Source organism: Morus notabilis, unplaced genomic scaffold, assembly GCF_000414095.1.
Source record: "Morus notabilis unplaced genomic scaffold, ASM41409v2 Scaffold1242, whole genome shotgun sequence".
NCBI classification, from domain to species: domain Eukaryota; kingdom Viridiplantae; phylum Streptophyta; class Magnoliopsida; order Rosales; family Moraceae; genus Morus; species Morus notabilis.
Genome location: NW_010358947.1, coordinates 211494 through 233508, shown reverse-complemented (window position 1 = coordinate 233508; position 22015 = coordinate 211494). Strand labels below are relative to the sequence as shown.

At 33.6% G+C, this 22015-nt stretch overlaps 1 protein-coding gene across 1 annotated transcript; it reads right to left on the bottom strand.

The window, feature by feature from the left end:
• Positions 1-4275: 4275 nt before the first annotated feature.
• On the bottom strand, positions 4276-11463 carry LOC21393795 (ABC transporter B family member 15). The gene is made up of 7 exons (XM_010093637.2): positions 11176-11463; positions 11018-11072; positions 10732-10910; positions 10172-10629; positions 9054-9594; positions 6633-7535; positions 4276-5870 (listed from the first exon to the last, which is right to left on the bottom strand). The coding sequence occupies exons 1-7, from the start codon at positions 11410-11412 to the stop codon at positions 4482-4484; spliced, it is 3762 nt and encodes a 1253-aa protein (XP_010091939.1). The 5' UTR covers positions 11413-11463; the 3' UTR covers positions 4276-4481.
• Between the last annotated feature and the right edge of the window lie 10552 nt (positions 11464-22015).

Sequence of the window (22015 nt, the reverse complement as noted above, 5' to 3'; positions counted from 1 at the left end):
ATCATATTTAATTTTATAAAAAATACTACTATCTCAATTATTATTATAATTATTTATTACAATATCACAACTATATTATATTATATTATATTATAATGATAAATATAATGATAATAATTATTATTAATTACAATAGGACGATTATACCGTATATTATATTAATGATAAATATAATTACAATGTATAATACATAATATAAGATATTATTATAATATTAAATATGATATATTATAATATACATATATAATTATAATATATAATATTATATGTTATAAGATATAATTACATTATAATATAATATTAATTATATTATTAATATTAATATTATAATATTTAAGGGTAATGATGGAAAATAAAATTAAAATAGCTTGAAATGGGCATTTTTCTCATATAATGAAGGAATGATGATTCACCCATTTGATGGAAAAGTCATTCCATTTTGAATAGTCATTCCTTTTCCTGGATCGATTTTCTCTTGTTTTGTTTGTTCGACAATGTACGTCATTTTCCAGCCCACATTTTTTTTGTTTTAGAATTATTAATTTAAAATCTTATTTTTAACTTTGGGGAGTAATTAAATTAATCACTATCATCATTCTCAAATAAAAACTAAAAAATTACCCACTATCTTCTAAGTTAACCTACTCATCCACTAATTCTTAAAAAAAATAAAAACTAATCATCCACTAACCTGTATAAGAGAAGCTATACGCCTAATACCTTTTAATTTTGATTAAGACTTACATTTATTATTCGGACAGCATTTATACCTTTGCTCGCTATATCTCTATATCTCTCCATCTCTCTATAAGAAGAGAGGATGAATGTACAAAAAATTGTACTTCAACTCACTAATCTAATGGTTCAAACTTACTCATTTTTTATGTACATTAAATTTAACGGTTTAACTTGACTTATTTATCTCCTAATACCTAACACTCAACGCATTAACAAATATATCTATGCTGGGCTATAAATATATATTCGGGCTCATTTATTTTATTAGAAAAATTGTTAAATTTATCATTCTCGCTATTATGACACCATTCTTATCTCACTGAATGACGAAAGTTCATGAGTAGCGGCAAACTGGCGGGGACAAATATTTGCAAACACAAGTCACAACCGCGTTGTAATTGAATCGCTGTGAGAAACTCAGCTTGCTCAAAGTCCTGCGAGGAGTATGACTTGTACAGCCCTTGTAGCACACGGGCACGATTGGTGCAACCGAAGTTGGTACACGACATTGGTGCATTGTTGCATCTCATGGGTTTGCGTTGCTGGAATGAAGTCTGTGTGCGCGACTTTTCTGGGCTCAAATCTAATCAGGTTTGGTGTTTGCGTGTTAAGAATGTGTTTCAACATGTCATCTATTGGATCTACTTTGTCATGAGCTCTCTTTGATTTTGAAACGGTATTTTTTCCTGAGTATTCAAGTGGACTACCACTGGTAGCATAGTAATTTGGTTAATTTATTGTCAGTAGCACCTGAAATATTCAGTAACACAATGGAATACTTTTAGTATCACGATGAACATTCGGAGCATAGCAGGTTACTGTCAGTAGCAAAGTAAACTACCACCGATTGGTGTGGTGTGCTACCACAAAACTTGATATGATGCTGTAAGGAGTGTTTTTGGTATTCCGTATTGTTAATATATTTTTAAAGATTTTTTTCCACGGCAAAAATTCATTTTATGAATTGTGATTCGTGCTTTGTAAAGTCTCCAGTCCCCACACATCTTGTCTTTTTTTTAATATACAAACTAGTTGCTCTCATAATTTAAATATTGAATATATCGTTTAAACCCATCCCCCCTTACCAACAAGTTGGCATCCCAAACATATAGCCGCGTTTGGAACTCATTTTAAAATAATTTTATTTTTTGTATGAAAATAAAAATGAAAACGTTTTCATTCTCAGACGTAAATTATTTTTGAAAATACGTTTGGTAGTTTTATTAAGAGATTATTTTCAATGTAAAAAAACCCACTAATATATATATATATATATCTCTACTCAAGAGAGGAGAACAAAAACAAAAAATGAAAAACGACTAAAAGTCATTTTTCATTTTTCTCTCATTTTACACTAAACTAAAAAATTGTTTTCATTTTCATTTTTGGTCTTTATTACGCCAAATGCCGTTTTCAAAATGTTTTCATTTTTTTCTCAAAAAACGTGAAAAATAAAAACAGAATCAATTTCAAACACAGCTTATATTTTTCATTTTTTTTTATTTGCTTGGAGACATTTGGAAAACGTTTTTGTTATGCTGGATTTATCTTTTATCATTTTTAAGAAAAAGAAAACACATGTTGCAATCAACTTTTTCAAGAAACATGTTGCTCTCAATCTCATTTTTTATTAAATTTAATGACAATAAAATTACATAATTATCCCATGCGTTCTATTTTGTCGAGTAAAAAGTTATCCCGTATGTTCTTAAAAACAACAAAAAAGTTTTCATATTAACCAATTTCCGTCGACCAGACTGTGAAATGACATCCTACTATATAATCCATCATTTTGGTTTTGAAATATATATTGAGTTTAGGTTAGTCACACCTCAATTTTTTTATGTGAGAGAAAATAATATAATAAAAAAAGAGAATTTTTATAAGAGACACTGTAATAAAAGAATTTGAGTTTTGATTTTAATTGTGAAAAGGACAAGATCTCAATTTTCTCTTACCATAGGATCCCAACAAAATTTGAGAAAATTGGTGAGCTCACCTTTTAAATACATTGTTCTAAGATTTTTTAAACCTTACTCTTAATAAATATTTTTTTGACCAATATAATTCTTTAACTTAAAAAATATTAATTAAAAATAAGTGGTAAAAATCCAAAAGGCATACATTCTAAAAGGTATTTATCTCATTTTTTTATAAAATTCCCAACAGAAATACTATTTATGTTGAATTTGATTTGTGTAACGCTTTTTCTTGACGTAAACATGTTTGTAAAACTAGGCAGTAAGAATTTCGTTTTGCTGGTTTTTTAAAAAGAAAAAGAAAAAGAAAGAAAAAGAAACACACGCACACAATTTGGAGATGGTAAGAATTTAAGGTGGATGACAATGTGATAGCCGAAGTGCTGGAACTTTGGACGGGCCGCCCGAAAAGCCTGAGGATTTGCCCGAGCCCGAACCCGACCCGCCTGAGATTTTCGGGCTGCCCGCCCGAGCCCGAAATTTATATATATACTACAATTTGAAATGAACACACGAACTCGGGTTTTCGGGCAGAATTCGGGTAAAAATTCAAAAAATAGCCGTTTTCGGGTTTTCGGGCAACTCGGGTTTTCGGACAAAATTTAAAAAACTAGCCGTTTTCGGGTATTCGGGCAGGCGGGAAAAATTCGGGCTTCGGGTTGGGCAATTCGGGCACACCCCAATTTCGGGCAATTTCGGGTCGGGCTTGGTCGGAAAAATTCAAAAAAATCCCGGCGGACGGCGGTATACCGTGGTTAGACGGCGGCGGGCAAGGGTGGACATGTCAAATTCGGGCTGCCCGAGCCCGAACCCAAATTTCTTGCTTGGGTGGGCGGGAATTGGGCCGGCCCGCCCGAGCCCGAAAAAATTCAGGCTTCGGGCGGCCCGCCGACCCGAAGTTCCAGCATTAAGCCGAAGGCAACTTAATGGCGTAAAGTCAAAACCAGAAATTATTTTGATCATGATTCTCTCTAGTCAAATTATGGGAATTAATTAAACAAATAAACTATTTTTTTTTTCTAGAATTGACCTTTAAAATATAACGTGAAATTCATATTGCCCTCTTTGTTTATTATTGCCTTTTTTTTTTAAATTAATCTATAATAATAAAAGGACAAATATGATTAAGGAAGTTAATAATAAAATGGTGACTATTATAAATAGAAGTTTTTCGTTTTTTTCTTTAATTAAACTAATCACTTTTACCTTTTAAAAAAAAAAAATACTTAACCGTTTAACACCTCAACCAATAGTAATTTATATGTTTGTTTGTTATAAGCAGATGATCAATGCAAAATCAGGCAAATACATTTTGTTTATATATATATATATATATTGGTTCATCGAAATTTTTAATATTTTTGAATGTGCTATTGTAATACAAGTTGATGGCTTTAAGCACACATCCAAAAGAAATTAAAAAAAATTAATATAACTATAATAAAACATAGTTTTTTTTTTTTTGATAATTTATAATAAAACGTAGTTATATACATTGTATGTTTGAACTCTCTTTGTTCTAGTACACAATGCATATTAAAAAAAAAAGACCATTATTACACAAAATAAAAACTCCAAAGCTCTCTGAATAGTATTACATATATACCCACGTGCCATACCTCCCTCAAATTTGAAAGGGTTGAGAGTATGCAGAAGCTTTACGCGCGTGCGAGCATTTCACAGTTCCTGTAGCAAAAGAAAAGCAACTAATAAATTAGAAGAAGATACACCTAGTTACGCGCGTACGAGACACGACATGAACAGTTAGTCGATTGTGTGGCTCGCGGAGGTTGGCGTTCTTTGGAGGCTAACTAGAGAATAATAAGCCCCTTGAGGCCCTTTAGCCAACAGATTAGAGTGAGCTCCTTTCTCCACCACTTTCCCTTTGTCCAACACCGCAATCACATCACACTTCTGTATGGTACTCAACCTATGTGCCACCACCACACTTGTCCTTCCCACCATCACGCGCTCCAGCGCGTCTTGTACCACCTTCTCCGATTGACTATCAAGCGCGCTAGTCGCCTCGTCCAATAGGAGAATTGCGGGGTTTCTCAGTATGGCACGGGCTATTGCGATTCTTTGCTTTTGGCCCCCTGAAAGCTGCACTCCTCTGTCCCCGCACCATGTGTCGTACCCGTCCTTTAGCCCCGCGATGAAATCGTGAGCGTTGGCTGCTTTGGCGGCCTCGATGATTTCTGTCTCACCGATCTTATCTGACGCTCCGTATGCTATGTTCCCTTTGATTGTGCCAGCAAATAGCGTGGGCTCTTGGCTTACTAGTGCTATGTGTTTGCGCAATGACCTAAGGTGGTATAACCTTATATCTCGACCGTCAATTTTCACCGCCCCCTTGAGTGGATCATAAAATCTCTCGATTAAGCCAATGATGGTTGATTTGCCGGACCCACTTTGTCCCACTAGAGCCGTTGATTTTCCAGCCTCGATTTTTATCGAGAAGCCTTGGAAGATCATCACATCGGGCCTAGCCGGATATGCAAAATGCACGTCACGAAGTTCCACGTAGCCCGTTATAGTTTCGGGCTGAGAGCCTTCAGGGTCTTCGGGCTCAATTCGAGTGTACCGGTCCAACACTGCAAAAACCGTCCCAACTGCGTCCGCACCTTTAGCAAGGTCGGTAGTCATGCTTCCCGCATCCGCAATGACACGACCGGTGCTCACCAAGATCATGAAGGTCTCAAATAGGGCTTTGGAAGTAATATAGGCGTCCGCAATAAGCCTCCCTCCGTACCAAAAGTCAAAAGCCCAAGTACAAGTAGTGAGGCTCTGAGAGCAGGCGAGCCCAATGCCGGCATACCAGGACTGGCGGATGCTCTCTCGGCGCGGGCCTTCTTGGGCCTTTTCAAGCATTTTGAGGATTCTGTCTTGGGAAGAGAAGGCAGTGATGGTCCGGAGATTGGAAACTGCTTCCGCGGCTAACTTGCTGCTTTCGTCTTGGGCCTTACTGGCCTGGCTGGACATACTTCTGAGAAGGACTCGTCGGGTGTAGAAGCAGATTATGATGAGTGGTTGGACAGCGATCATGACAATTGCTAGCCTCCATGCAATTACAAGGCCCATTGTGAAGGCCACCGTTACGGCTGAGAAAGTTTGTACTAGAAGAGCCATCCTATCACCAACTAAGGATCTCACCTGCACAAAACCAAAAACCAATTAAAAAATCAGACCATTTTTCAAGTCCAAAAAGGAATGGCATAACTCGCCGAGAAAAAAAAAATGAAATTGAACCATGGTGCGCATTTCACTAAAGCAAGGTATATATTGGATAATATTAAAAGATTTCAATTCGAAGTCTTTGTAACATTTCATTTTAATAAAAAAAAAGTTTTAGCTGTAGAACTAAATTATGCAAGATTCTCATCCCATGATTGGATATAATACACTCCAATCATTGCCTTTCTGTTTTAGTTAAACCAAATATTATATTTGCTTAATTTAGTGGTCGTACTCGAGTTAGTAGCAAATTTACAATAACAAATGGGCGTTAACAAATGACGGCCGTGTTTGGAACTGATCTCGTTTTTATTTTTCACATTTTTAGAGAAAGAAAAATAAAAACGTTTTTAAAATAGCGTTTAAAAAACAGAAATGAAAATGATTTTTTAGTTTAGTGTAAAATGAGAGAGAGAGTGAAAAATGACTTTTAATCGTTTTTAATTTTTAATTTTCGTTTTCTTCTCTCCCAAGCAGAGAGAGAGAAAAAGAGACATTAATGGGTTTTTTTACACTGAAAATAATCTCTTGATAAAACTACCAAATGCATTTTTAAAAATGATTTCTGTTTAAAATTGAAAACGTTTTTATTTTTTATTTTCATATAAAAAAAATAAAATTATTTTAGAATGAGTTCTAAACGCGCGCAATAAGACAAAGATAATATAAACAAGTGCGTACCACGTTGGCATCTTTAGCGAGTCTAGAACAAACTGCACCAGTAGAATTCTCGTCCTGATCGAACCACCCAACTTCAAACGTCAATATCTTCGAAAGCATTCTCTCCCTAACCCTCTTCGTCAAGCACTCTCCCATGTATGCGAAGTTGTAATGCTGGCAAACATTGATCAGCAAAGAGAAGATCGCCAGCCCAAGAAAACACAGCGCGTAAATCCGAGTCTTCTCCTTAATCTCGTCGTGATCCGTCAAGAAATAGACCGAAATCATTGACCCCATAGCGAAGGCGTAAACCGGCTGAACCGAGCCGAACAATGTCGCGCTCGAACCCCCCAGAAGCGCTTCCTTCCACTCAGGCAAGTTCAGAGCCAACAACCGCCTAAACGACGGCACGGGCAGTTTCATCTCCTCTTGAACGACGTCGTCTCCGGCCGTTGAATAGGCTCGTGCCGAGTTTGCGGAGCTCGAGCGGCTCAGGATGGAAAGTCTTCGGCTGCTCGTGTTGTTCATGTCAATGCTTGATATGGAGGATGAAGTGGCGTGGCTCGATGAATATTCCTCCGGGGATTTCTGTTTCTCCGTTTGCTGGAGGCGGACGAGGGAAGTGTAGAGGCCGTCGTCGCGCTGAATGAGCTCGTCGTGGGAGCCAGTCTCCATGACGTGGCCATTCTGGACGACGGCGATGATGTCGGCGTTTCGGATGGTGGAGAGGCGGTGGGCGATGATGATGGTGGTCCGGCCCACGGCGGCTTTGTCTAGGGCTTCTTGGACTACTCTCTCTGACTCGGAGTCGAGCGCGCTTGTTGCCTCGTCAAGGAGGAGGATCCTAGGTTTCTTGATGGTTGCTCTTGCAATGGCTATTCTTTGCTTTTGTCCTCCCGACATTTGAACACCTCTTTCACCTACCTGAAATATATATCATGCAATATCAAATCAATTCACTTTTGTTTTCATCATATTTCTATATATGTTTGGCACTTCGGCTTTAGTATGTAATTGTTGTGCTTTTGGGGGGAAAAAAAAAATCAACAATTATCGTAAGGAAAAAGAGCAGTAGAATTAAACAAAAGTTAAAAATCACATAATCTCCAAATAACTGTGTACTGGTAACAAATATACTACTTGTATAGTGTTCTGTACAAATTAGTACTCTTGAAGACTCCAAAACGATAACAGATTTTCTTTGTTTAGAAACCAAAACAATAACAAAACTGACCCACCCTTTTACTACATAACTATAAACAGTTAAACATTGACTTAAAAACGGTATGTGTGTGTGTCTAAATATATGTACATACATATATATATATATATATATGAGTGTGCATTAGGGGAAATCTAAATTCAGGTGCCTTAGTACTATAACTGTCAGAAATGGTCTAAGTAGTAGTTTACTACTCAAAATGAAAAGGATATGAGTTTTGAAAATATGGTTGGCCAGAAAGTGACAAGCATGACTTGGGTTTCTATAATAGGATTCCTTCACAATGGAATAACAGCTGTGGGTTTGAGCCTTATAAATCCTGGTCTGAAGATTGGACGTGCTTTAATAAGTAGAATAATTGAACAACTCTTCTTTTGTTTTTTTTTTCCCCCCCCCAATCATGCTGTTGATAAATTGTCAATACCGTTGGACCAAATAGGTTTTTTCACTTTTTTTGTTTTACATTTTGACACTACAAATTAAATGAGATTCTATTATCAATTTAAAAAAAAAAAAACTTTTTCAAAAGAGCATGGAAGTAAATTAGTCAACATGCAACAATATGCATTTTTCTTTGAAAACATAGTCCATGTTAGCTGTTCAATCATTACACGTAATCGTGTAACTGTTCTTATTGTCAATCAACTTGATTAAAAAAAAAATTAAGTGCATCATTGAACGTAAAAATAGTATTCAATATTGTTTTTTTTTCTTCTCTCCCATAGTATTGATCATAGAAAATATTGTTCATCCGAAGTGCTGCTCCATTGAATATTGTCTTGGCTAAAAACAAAAAAAGTTTTCAGTATGACGTTTGATTTGACTGCAAGTGGTGATACGCGTGGCATACCAGCGTATTTGTGCCATAAAGAAAGCAATTAGAACTTTAGTAAAAGGAAATAGAAGCTAAGGTATGTGGGGGACCAAATCATTAGTTAGATTAATAAAGCTACAAAACAATGAAAAAACACTAATAAAAAATGAGAGCAGAGAATCCTTGAGCACTACTGCTTGTACGCCATTCAGTATATATTGCAAAGCAATCATGTATTCATGTTTTACACATTTGTTCATTGTATGTGTTGGTTAAAAAAAAGGGTAAAGTCTTAGAGGGAAAGATAGGAAAAAAATAAATATCAAACAAAACCAACAACAAAAGGAAAAAAAAAAAAAAAAAAAGGTCAGAATTTTGCAAAGTGGCCAGCAAGATGTGAACTAACCTGTGTGTCATAACCCTGAGGCAACTTAGAGATGAAATCATGAGCGTTAGAAGCTTTGGCAGCCTCAACCACTTGTTCCAAATCGGCATCTTCTTTCCCAAACAGTATGTTTTCCTTAATGGAGGTGGCAAAAAGCGCAGGCTCTTGGCTCACTAAGCCCATTTGCGACCTTAGCCATTTCAGCTGTAGCTTATCAATGGCGACCCCATCAAGGCGTATCTCTCCACCAAGTGGGTCATAAAATCTCTGCAGCAGTGATATCACTGTAGATTTTCCCGAGCCACTCCCGCCCACCAAAGCCACTGTCCTTCCCGATGGAATCTTCAAGCAAAAATCTCTGAAGATTATGCTCTCCGGCCTCGACGGGTATGCGAATTCGACGTGTTCGAATTCGACTTCCCCGAAGACATTCTCCAACACTTGGCCTTCCATGTTGTCGGAATCGATCTTCGGTACTCGGTTTATCACTTCTAGTATGCGTTCCCCAGCTGAGCATGCTTCTGAGAAGTACTTCAAGTTGGACAAACCAGCACCCAGTGCTCTGTTTTTTTTTTTTTTTTTTCCGATCAAGGGAAACAAAACCAAAAAAATTATAATTTAACGTACGTGAGAAAGATCTATGATAAGATTTTTCTTTTTTGAATACCTTAATAAAAAATCCTCCTTATTAGTAAAAAAAATAAAACATCAGTGATAGACAATGAAAGGTAAAAAATGCTGCCTTATCAATAATATTATATTACATCAATTAAAGTATCGTGTTGGATCAATTAACGATACGTTATCATATGATATTGTTAAAGGGCCTAAAAGAACACATTAAGGGTCATGTTTATTTCACCGATTCGAATTTTGTTATAGTAAAAAACTCTCAGAAACAGTCACAATTAATTTTTTTACTATAGTAAAAAACAATGACATAAAATCACATCTTAACTCGAATCAGCGAACTAAACGGGCCCTAAAAATAAGGCATGAGCAGAATAGTATGAAAACAAAAAATGCAGCCCTCTAAAAGAATTAATTTGTTTTTTTTTTTTTCACTAGCGATGTTAATGAACTAATATCTCATTGGTATTTGAAGGTGCAAGAAGAAGAAAGAAGAAAAAGTTGCTTACAATCCACCAACGGCGATAGATGCGCCAACGGCAAAAACAGTCCCTCCTTTGGCCCCATGATACATGACCATTCTGCTACCATAATAAGCCATGAAGGACCAAATAGCAAAAACAACCCCATTGCTTCCAATGGCCAAGCCCTTGGCCAAACCCTGCTTAAGTCCAAACTTCACCGACCCTTGTAGAGCCGAAGAGAATTCTGTTATGGTTTTGCTTTCTCCCACAAAGGCATAAACCGTGCGTATAGAAGATATAGCCTGCTCGGCTATATTACCGGCCGTATTGTACTCTTCTCTGATTTTCCTAGCCAGGCTCATTAAGGTCCTTCCGTACATTAAGCCCGGAATCACCAAAAGCGCCACAAATGGAAACCCCACAATTGCTAGCTTCCACAGCATTATAAACGCCGCTATGTAACTGCCGATGAACATTGACGCATTCATCAAGAAGTTTGGCAGCTGAAAAGGATTAATTTTTGGAATTGTCACACAAAAAAAAAAATTTTAAAAAAAGAGAGAAACTTTTGCTGGGAATTGTATATTCTAATTTTCTAGAGAGACCTTTTCGCTTAGAACATCTTGAATCACAAGACTGTCATTGGAGACGCTGGTGATGACCTCGGACGTGCTTGTAACGTGCAAATCAAAGTATCCCACTTCTTGCCTTAGCACTGCTTTCAAGTACCTTGCTCTCATTCTCGCCGCTTGCCTTTCGCCTGTTCTTGTCCAACAATATCCCTCTAAAAGTACCCCAAAAAAAAAAAAAAAAAATTAGTCTCTCTTTCTCAAATCTTCTGCTAGCTAGAGTATTAGTAAATACGCAAATAAATATTCGTGTTGAACCCACCAAGGAAACAAGCGACAAATGATCCACAAGCCAAGTACAAGAGCGCCACTGCATTCTGTCACGGTCCACAAAAACAAAACAAAAATACATTAGATTTTTTTGTCCATGTCCGCTATCTTTGTTTACTTGCTATATATAGACGCAGAAAAGGAATTTACCTTATTGATGTTTTTCAAGAAAACATCTTGGGCGGAATCGGATGATGCACCGCCAATATTGTTCATCAAGCGGCTGGTGATCAACAAAACCAACGGCGTGGAAAAGCCGTCACCAAGGGCTCCGAGGAATCCGAAGACCATCAGGATTAAATCCACGCCATCTGCATGGACGAAAACGGAGCGTATAGACCAAGCACCTTTCTTCCTCCTGACACCGCCGCTATTTTCCTGTCCCATTTTTTCTCAGCAAGTTTCTCAGGAACCAAACAGCGGCGCCTGGTTATAAAGATTCCCGGGCCACGTTCTCAGTGGTGTTTTGATTTTGGGTGTTGGGTTGCTTCCAAAAAATGGCCCGACCCTTAATTACTTTGTAAGTCGGATGATGACTCGGGACAAGCAAATACAGGTCCTGCCTTGTAACTTGTATATATAGGCCCCATATAAGTGCATCACAACCCAAAAAAAAAAAAAAAAAAAAAAAAAAAAAGTGGGGGACCCTTATTAGGAGGGAGGGAAAAAGATGACGGTTGACTTTATTGCTGTTTTTTTTTTTCCATATTTTTTGTGTGTGTGTTTAGCGTCACTAAGGACGTCTAATGGAACAAGTGGGACCCACTTTAGGACTGTGTCACTTCTATAGGCATCTGTTTTGTTTGTGAAAGGAAAATTATATTAAGGTCAATCTGAATAGTTAATCACGATTATATAACATAATTTGCCTTAGATCAGGGCGGTGGGATCTGTGTTTGTTTTCTGTAGATCGGTTTCTGTCTAATTCTGATAATCTGGCGCCTAAATACGCCGTCTTTATAGTACGTGGCCGAACTTACTGTTACCCATATAAACAAAACTGTTCTTTGTCATTTATTGGAAAACCGAAAAAGAAAAAAAAACAAACCGTAGTACCGTACTCTCTTTAGATTTATTGTACTAGAGTTACGTTGGGTTCTTTCTTAAGCTAGTTATTCAGCGCAGTGATTTGTACTTTCTTTCCACTATCTAGAGTTTCGTATTATAAATTTTGGGCGCTAGTAAAACTATGATTTCAAATTCTGAAAGAATTTACAGGGTTTACGCCGATTATGAATCTGATTCTGTTAGATTTGTATTCTATTAAGTGTTTATATGATTTTCTATGGGGTCTAATTTTAAATTTTAGATTATTAGTCCAAGATATTTCTACCCAAAAAAAGTTCTGAAAAATCAATGAAAATTTCCGATGCATTTTACCTGCGAATTCCAGAGTTCCATAGCCTTGATAAGACTATTAAGGTCCAAATTAGCACCTTGTTTTTTTCTAAACGAAATGTAATAATAAAGCGACAGCAGCCTTAAGTTGTACTGTGTGAATGTAAAACACAACATCAGACTTGACATCGGAGTATAGATAGCTTTTTTTTGTTCTTTCACTTCGCCGATTTAAATTTTTAATTTGAGTTAAAATATAATTTTATATAAAAAAATTTTAACTATAATAAAAAAATTAAATGTGATTTTTTATGAGAATTTTTAACTTTAATAAAATTAAAATTAAAAATTAAAATCGGTGAAATGAACGAGGCATTTATATTCTTATGTGAGAGCTTTTTACTATAGTAAAAAAATTAAATGTGACTGTTTCATATAATTTTTTAAATGTGACTTTATGTAAGAGCTTTTTACTGTAATAAAAAAATTAAATATGACTGTTTTTTTAAAGTTTTTTACTATAACAAAACTCAAATTCTAAACTCAAATCAGTAAAATAAACGGGTCAGGGTCTTAATTACTATGACAAAATAAATAATAAAAAAGAGGAAAAAAATTATAAAAAGAATAAAAAGAGAAAAAAAAAAAAAAAAGAATCGAAGGGTTTCTGTTTGGATGTTTCCGTTGCGTTCAGATGAAATAATCAGGCATTGATATCCTGACACTGTTTTCTGAAATCGATGGTTTTCTACAGGTCCCGAAAAGTAAATGAATAAATAAAAAAAGTACAAATTCTGTCGTTATCAATCCCTAACATATATATATATATATTCTTATAAAAAGAAAAAAAATCCAAAAACATACTTTATTACTATTATTACAATGGAACCGTATTAATAGAAGCCCTAAAAAGAGCACCGTATTGTACAAGTGAAGGTAAAATATTGAATTAAAAAACGTAAAATAATTTAATATATTGACTTAAATAAAAAAAGTGAAGGTAAGCGCATTAGGGCAGATGGTTGCTGAGGATGACGTCCTCTCTTACCTCATCTCTAAATTGTGATTCACCTTCAACCTATCGTGTATTTTTTTTTTTGTTTTTTTTGCTGAACTTATGTAACAATATTTAAGAATTAATTGTTTAATCAATTACATTAGTGTTTTATGTTGGACAAAGTTAATATTTTTGTATTTAGTTTGTTCCGTTGAATGTATCTTGTAATCTAGGCCTGGCCTTAATTTCACGATTCTTATCCCAAATTTTGTCAGGATTTTCGTATAAAAAATTTGACATTGAAAACAGTCCATGGATTGTAAATTGTGCAGCATGTGGATTGTGGCCATAAAATATATATATATATATAGAGGGCGTTTCTTGCGTCCCTCGGGCTTTATCGTCCGCCGTCCCTCGTTTGTTATTTAAATCGATGATGTTGAATTGGACGGTATTGATGTAGGCAAGGGTAATGTGCCAGCAATTTCTTTTCTTTTGCCTACAGCCGGTTAATATACTCATTTAAGACCTAACCAAAACGACAGTACACCTTTTCCTTTACACTCATTATTTACAATCATGCCACTTTTCTTATCTTTGTTCAATATTTATGATATTGGCATCATATCTTTGCTGCAAAGTTGTTAATGACTTTACGTATTTCAATAAGAAAGAGGACGGAGAGAAAACCTTAGTAAAATAAAATAAAATAAAATAAAAGGGAGAAAAGAAGAAGAGAGAAATCATTTACAACACTCATATTGGAAGGTTTTGTATTGCTACTTTCTTGACAAACATAATGAATTCCTATTTTCATGATTTTTAAAGGGATATTGAAATCGGATTTTATATTTTCACTATGCAATCGGGAAAGGAAATTGAATAAATTAGGATTCTTAGTTTATAAATTAGGAAAATTAATTAGTAAAAATTAACAAGAAAAGTATAATTTAAAGTTAGGTGAAATCGAACCTCTGAAATCCTAATATGTTGACTTTTGCTTCCATTGCAACCTTAATGTTTTTTAAGGTTTTGTAGTATAAATTTTTAATTTGATATTTGTATTCATATTTGATTTGATTTTCTAAATAAAATTAATATTCTTTTAAGAGAAATACACCATATAACACAATTAGTAGGGTGATTAGTAAATTATGGCATAATTTTTTTAAAATATGTAGTTTATAGCACAATTTAATATCTTAGGCTTTCAATAATATTAAAAATCCCAAAATACCCCTAAGTCATCTCTCTCCTTCCCCCCTTCTAGTTAGGTCCTCCATGGCTGGCTTCGGCGACCGGTAAATACCGTATTTATCGGTAAATATCGTATTTATCTATAAATATTGTATCTACTTGTAGATACCTTATTTACTCATAAATATTGTTGATGATGTAAATTCGTCAACTCAGAATTTAACCTCTCCGAGAACACTCACACAACAACACTCGCGAATTGATCAGCAAATAAATGCAGAAAAAGTAAAGAATACACGAAAATTTATAGTGGTTCGGCAGAATATTGTTGCCTACGTCCACTTATGTATGCACCAATTCACAAAGAATACAATGAATCTCTTTTAGAGTAGAAAGTTATGTTGGAAAATAAATGAGGAGTTTTCACCCTTATTTATATGCTTCTCTCATACATCTCTTGAAATTTACATTATCTCTAGAAGTGATAATCCTTATCTAATCTGATCTTCTAGTTGTTATCTCGTATTTGAATTTGAATGTGGGATCTGGGGTTATCTTCTCATGATTTTTTGGTCTCAAGTCAATCTTCAGCTTATCTCTGTTTGGTTCATATCCATATGCCGAGTTTTGTGTAACCTCGTACGCATCTCTCGACTTGGTATATACGCCAGCGCAAGATTCTTCAACTGGAGTCGTGTTTAGTCATCAGTCACTTCTTGACTTGAAGATTTACCGGTCATGGCTTAACTTATCAACGCCACAATATTGCTTATGGTCATACTCCTCGACCATGGTGGAACAAATACCATAATTATTCAAAAATTTGATTGCCAGCATAAATATCGTACTTACCGATAAATATCATATTTATTTGTAAATACCATATTTATCTGAAAATTCGGCCGCTAGCTCCGACAACTGTACTATATTTACCGGTAAATATCGTATTTACCAGTAAATATCTTATTTACTTGTAATAATATATTTATTCAAAAATCTACCCGTCGATGCCGGTCACCGGAGCCGATCACCAGTCGCCGGCACCGACCGTTGGACTTGACTATAAGGGGAAGGAGAAAGGTGGGAACGAGAGGGTTTCAAGGTATTTTTGGGTTTTTAATAATGCTGTAAACTTAAGATATTAAATTGTGCTATAAACTATATGTTTTAAAAAATTGTGTTATAATTTACTAATCACTCTAGTAATTGCGTTATTTCACTCATCCTCTCTTATTTTAAGTGTAGTACTTAATAAGAATTTGATAACAATCTTTGAGGACGACAACCTTTTTACCATTTTTAATATTAAAATTTGGCACAATATATTTACGGCTTAATTTTGAACATTTAGGTATCGTTTGGTTTTTATATTTGAACTTATGATTCTGATTTTACTACAATGTTTTGTATCACAAAAAGAATTAAAATTAAAAAAAATTTATCTTACAAAGTTCTCGTTAATGAATCATAATCACTGACTTAAACGCATGAATTAAAGAGACTCTAATCTTGATGTTACGTTTTGCCCTCTTATATGTTTCGTTACTCACATTGCATGTTATAATGTCATTTTCATTAAAATATCAACTAATACAAAAAAAATGATAAAACAACGTGAATTTACTTCACTACCCAGACTTCTTGTGAGTAATAACAACAACACCAGGTCAGCCCCCCAATCAACTTACAACAGCCGGTTAAAGTTACCACTCTCACCAAAAGCAATGATTTTATAAAATCTTAACGTCAACCTAGCCTATAAAGCAACACCACTTTTAATTTCAATATATTATTTGAAAAGCAACCCTGAGACGTCCTTCGGAGGGATGGAAGCCTATGTCTATGTATATATATTTTGAAATAAACACAATTATAAAAGAATGTTCATTTTATCGATTTGAGTTTAAAATTTGAGTTTTATTACAGTAAAAAACTCTAAAAAATAGTCACATTTAATTTTTTTATTACAGTAAAAAACTCTCACATACAGTCACATCCCAACTCGAATTAAAAATTCAAATTAACAAACTAAACGGACCCTTATAGTAGTTGTTGATGAGTCAACGATGTTCATCAGCTATGAATTGTATGATAAAGGTGAGGTGTTTATTTGCTGCCCAAAATAGTCTCTCTCTCACTTCTTTAATTATTATTATTTTGTTCTAATCGAAAATATTGCATCAATAAGTGGACGTTTGGTTCATAAATTCAGAATCATAATTCATAATTATTCTCGTCTTACGTATATTTTTTATGAGAAAAAAATAGTGTAAAGAATCATGAATCATCATTCAGAATCAGAGATGAATATAGAAAATAAACATCCAATAACAAACATTACAGTCCCTAAAGACATTCTAGTGGTAAAGTCACCTTAATCTAACATATATTTTGACTCTATTTTCGTTAAAAGATCCTTGATCCCGTAAAAAAAAATCCTTGATTACTTATAATTAGAAAAAATTATAAAATTAATCCTCCAAAACTCTCCACTTTAGTAGTTAAAAACTCATTTAATATATTAGCTACTAGGTGGCATTTAGAGATGATAATATTCTCTATGAGGACGGAGCTCTGCCCCAAATTGGATGGGGATGGGGGACAATTAATAGGAATGAGGATGGAGATGAGGACAAAATCTTGTCCCCGATTCGTGGCGGGGTGGGGCCGGGGGAAGTACTCCATACCCTGCCTCCGCCCCAATATAAATATGTTATTTTTTATATAAATATGTATATATATATATAGATATTAGATACACATAATCTCTTGAATTAATTTTTACTTAAAAAAAGGGGTAACTGCATCTATGATGCTTGAGAAGATATAGCGTGCCACCATGCAATAAAGATTAAAGCTATCAAGAATAGATACAAAAGGATAATTTATATTTATGTTTTGATGTTTTTAAACTTTTTTCGCTTGTGCATTAATTATTAGTTTGGATTTAATTTGCAATATGTTAAGAATTCCGTTTTTTATGGAACCTTTGATTTTAGTCTAAATTTATATTGAACTTTTACTTTATTCTTATTTTAAGTTGTTATAGGGTGCGTTTGAAACTCATTCTAAAATGATTTTATTTTTTGTATGAAAATGGAAATGAAAACGTTTTCAATCTCAGACAGAAATTATTTTTAAAAATGTGTTTGGTAGTTTTATCAAGAGATTATTTTCAGTATAAAAAAATCCATTAATGTCTCCCTCTCTCTGCTCAAGAGTGGAGAAAACGGAAACAAAAAATGAAAAATGACTAAAAGTCGTTTTTCATTTCTCTCTCATTTTACACTAAACCAAAACATCGTTTTCTTTTCCGTTTTTTGTCTTTAATTGTGCCAAACGCTGTTTCTCTCCCGTTTTCATTTTTTCTTTCTCGAAAAATGTAAAAAATAAAAACAAAAATAACTTCAAACACATTCATAATTTTGAAATTATCTATGTGGTGGTCTGATGAAAAATAGGACGGGTATGAGGAAGGTTCCCCGAATGAGAAATCCTCAATTCTAACCCCGCCCCTCCTTAAGCAAGGATAGGGATAGGGGTGGAGATAGTTTAAGAGGGCGGGATGAGAACGAGAAATCATCCCTAGTGGCGTTAATGTACTGCTAGATATATTAATTAGGGTTTTCTATGCTAATTAATGTTGTTCAACCACATGTTCAGAAATGTGCCAGCTGTGCCACGCGGCAAACTGATTGAAAGATTATTTATAAACAAAATAGCGATAGTAAGCATAAATATATGTGCATAATATATATATATATATATATATATATCACTATTGAACAAAATTCGCAACCAAAATATTGACATCAACTAGTTTTTATCACCAATTAAATGGTTGCTACAGCTTGGTCGCAGAAAATTTTATAGTGGACACTTATGGTCGTAAAAGAAAAAGGTTTTTTTTTTTTGACAAAAATTTTATAATCTGTTTAGTTCACTCGTTTAAATCAGTAATTTTAATTTTGAATTTAAATTTTGTAAGAGAGTCAATTGGTGAGAACTTTTTTTGATCAAATTTCTTGAGAGAGTAGAATAGAATCATGAGTTTAAATCCTAAAACTAAAACCGGTCTTTAATCACAACAAGTTGATAAGTTTGACACAAAAGTATAAAATTTTGATGTCAAAGGCAACCAAATTATTCTTTTCCAACCAAAATGAAAGCTTTTAACATAATGCAACAAGTTTTTTCGTGGCCACTAACTCTTGGTTTAGATTTATGCTCATGCAAAATTAATTACTCAAAACATGGATATTTGCTTCCTCCTTCACCAGCAGGGATTAACTCATTTAACTACACGTCTAATGCACATGCATGCAACTACGTATAAGTACCGCCTCTTATTGCACAATCCATTCACTTTCCATGACCAATTGAGAATAAAGATTAACTGTGAGTTTGGAGTAAGGATCCGTACTATAATTCGGATCATAGTTCGTGGTTTGTTACAGTATTTTTTCTCATAAAAAACACACATAAATTAAAAATAATTATGAATTATAATTCTAAATACATGAACCAAACATCTTATAATATTTCATATATATATATATATATACACACACATATGTGTGTGTAGAATGCACACAGAACCAAATGGTGGCACGTATAGGAAAAAAGTAGTACGTTTTAAATCATAATTCGTGACTCGTTACAATATTTTTTTTTATAAAAATATACATAAATTAAAAATAATTATAAATTATAATTTTAAATTCAAACGTCTTATAAAATTTCATATATATATATATATATACATACACACATATGTGTGTGGAACGCACACAGAACCAAATGGTGACACGTAAGATAGGAAGAAAGCAGTACGTTTTACTTTTATATTGATCAGATAAGAAATCAGAAACTAAGGCAGTGCCTGCTTTATGCCTTTTTTTTTTTCTTTATTTAATTTAATTTAATTTTTTATTTATTTGCAAGAAAAGCGGAAGAATAGCGCTTGTGGTGCAAGGAAGAATGGGCTCCAAGAAATTCCCTTTTTGTGTGGTACACAACACATATTCATGTGGTGGTTTCTCTTTGGCTTGACACAGCTAACGGTGGAGAGAAATTCGAGGAAGATAGTGGTGTACTTGCATAGGAGCACACGGAACTGAGGATATTTGGTTGGAGGATTTAAACCATGTGATTCGAACAATTTTTAATTTACGTGTATTTTTTGTGAGAGAAAATACTGTACCGAACCACGAATCATGATTCGAATCAGGGAACGAATCCATCTACCAAACATCCTATTAAAGTTGGACGCTTTTGTTTTCAGTAAGCAAAGTTGGATGTACTGATTGGATTAATTAGATCGATTTGATGATCCCAACTAATTATTAGTAACTGTTTAATTCACTGATTTAAATTTTTAACTTAAATTGAGATGTGACTTTATTTAAGAGTTTTTTTTATTATAATAAAAAAGTTAAATATGATTATTTTTTAAAATTTTTTACTGTAATAAGACTTGAATTTTAAACTCAAATCGGTAAAATAAACAGGATTTTAATTTGTGTGTGTTCCTAGTTCCTACACCTTGGTAGCTTGATACTTACTATTTTCAAAGTTTCACTTGATTACGCTTCCAACAATATATTTATGGAGATTTCTGCAGTAAAATAAAAAAAAAAAGAATTGTCAGGAGGTCTTTATCTTTTAATAATTAAATTTATATTTAAAATTATTTATTATACATATATTTTATAGTTTAATTTGATTTTTATTAAATCTAACGGTTAAAAATATACACAATTTATAAGAAGTTCTACCGTGAAGGTTAGACAGTTCATAAAGAATACACATGTTAGAATCTGATCATTTTAGTTTCTTTTTTCTTTTTTGGAATTCTTTCTTGCCCAATGTAAGAGCTAATATATGATCAACGTTAGCAACATACACAAGTCATGATATCACAAGCTGGACTGTTTAATTGATTAGTACTGATCCTGCATTGATACAAAAATTATATATATATATATATATATAATTAGTTGACCGAACCTGTACACAATCACTTCTGTCTGTGTGCATGTATTGTTATTATTTTTTTAAAATTTATCATGAAGAGCATCACATCAGGTAAACGCAAACGTTACTCAGATCCTAATTCTTTTTTGCCAACTTGGTTTTACTTCAACCTACTAAATTATTGCTCAATAATAATGCGTGTGTGTGTATCTATATGTTGAAGTTTCAATTAATTAGTAGTTAATTAATTATGGGAGAAAGAGAAAAATATGTCAAGATTTGAGATGAATTAAAATTAATAGACCAATAATTTACATAAGTTAATTAAATAGGTCAAATTATTATTTTCGTCCATAACTTATCTGATTATGAAACATAACTTGACAAGTTATTGTCCATAATTCACGGTTTTTATCCATAATTTGTCTGGCTATGAACCATAACTTGATAAATTTGTCCATAACTTATCTGGTTATAAACTATAACTTGACAAGTTATGGCATATTAATTTTTATAACTAAAAATTGGCCTATATACTTTCTTAAGCTTTTCATATTGGCCTATTTTCTACTATTTCCCATTAATTATTATCTCGTTTTCATTTAGGCATATGTGTTTGTAAAGAATAAAGTGGGATCGGAACTGCTAACAATAACGGATGGCGTATGTCATTTTTTTTTAATTCTTCAATTAGTAAGCAAAAGAGAACTAAACTCTATAAAATTCAAAAATCTTTATACTAATTTGTACCAGTTAATCCCCACGTTTAACTCAACCTTTCCTCCATCTGAAATTAATTCCAACGTACTTTCTGGTCATTTCTTGAACATCTTTAACGTAAGGGATGACGTTCTAGTTCCATATAAGATATCATTAATCTTTTCATAATTAATATTAGAGAACGACAATTTTAGAAACTGAAGCAGAAAATGATATCTTAAATATTAATAAATATATTTGACCAACTAATTAAGAAGGATCTATATATAAACATATATGTATGTATTTTTTTTCCTTTTTTTTTTATTAATTGCTAAAGAAATTAGAGTGGACTTATCACTTATCAGTTACCCTCTCTCTAGTTACTAAAAAAAATGTACGTATTAGAAGATACGGGATTTGTCGGTTTGAACGATTTAATGCTATATAAAGGTTTAGGTATCGAGTTAAATATTAGGTAAATGTCAAAAAAAAATATATGTACGTATTTATGGACGAATTTTTAATAGTGTCATTTTTATTAGTAGTCACGTCTAAATATAAAAATTTAATGGATATAATTCAATTTCATTAATTATATATTATATTTTGATACGTACGTAGTAATAAGTCACGACAAATGTGGCATATTCTAATTGTGGGATCCTGCTATAATTTGTAAATACTAAATGGGTCAGATAGGCCATAGAAGCTCCATCCTTCTGCTAGCTAGCATGCATAATTCTTTCCTTGGTCTGATGATTTCGTTTTAGACCTTTATTT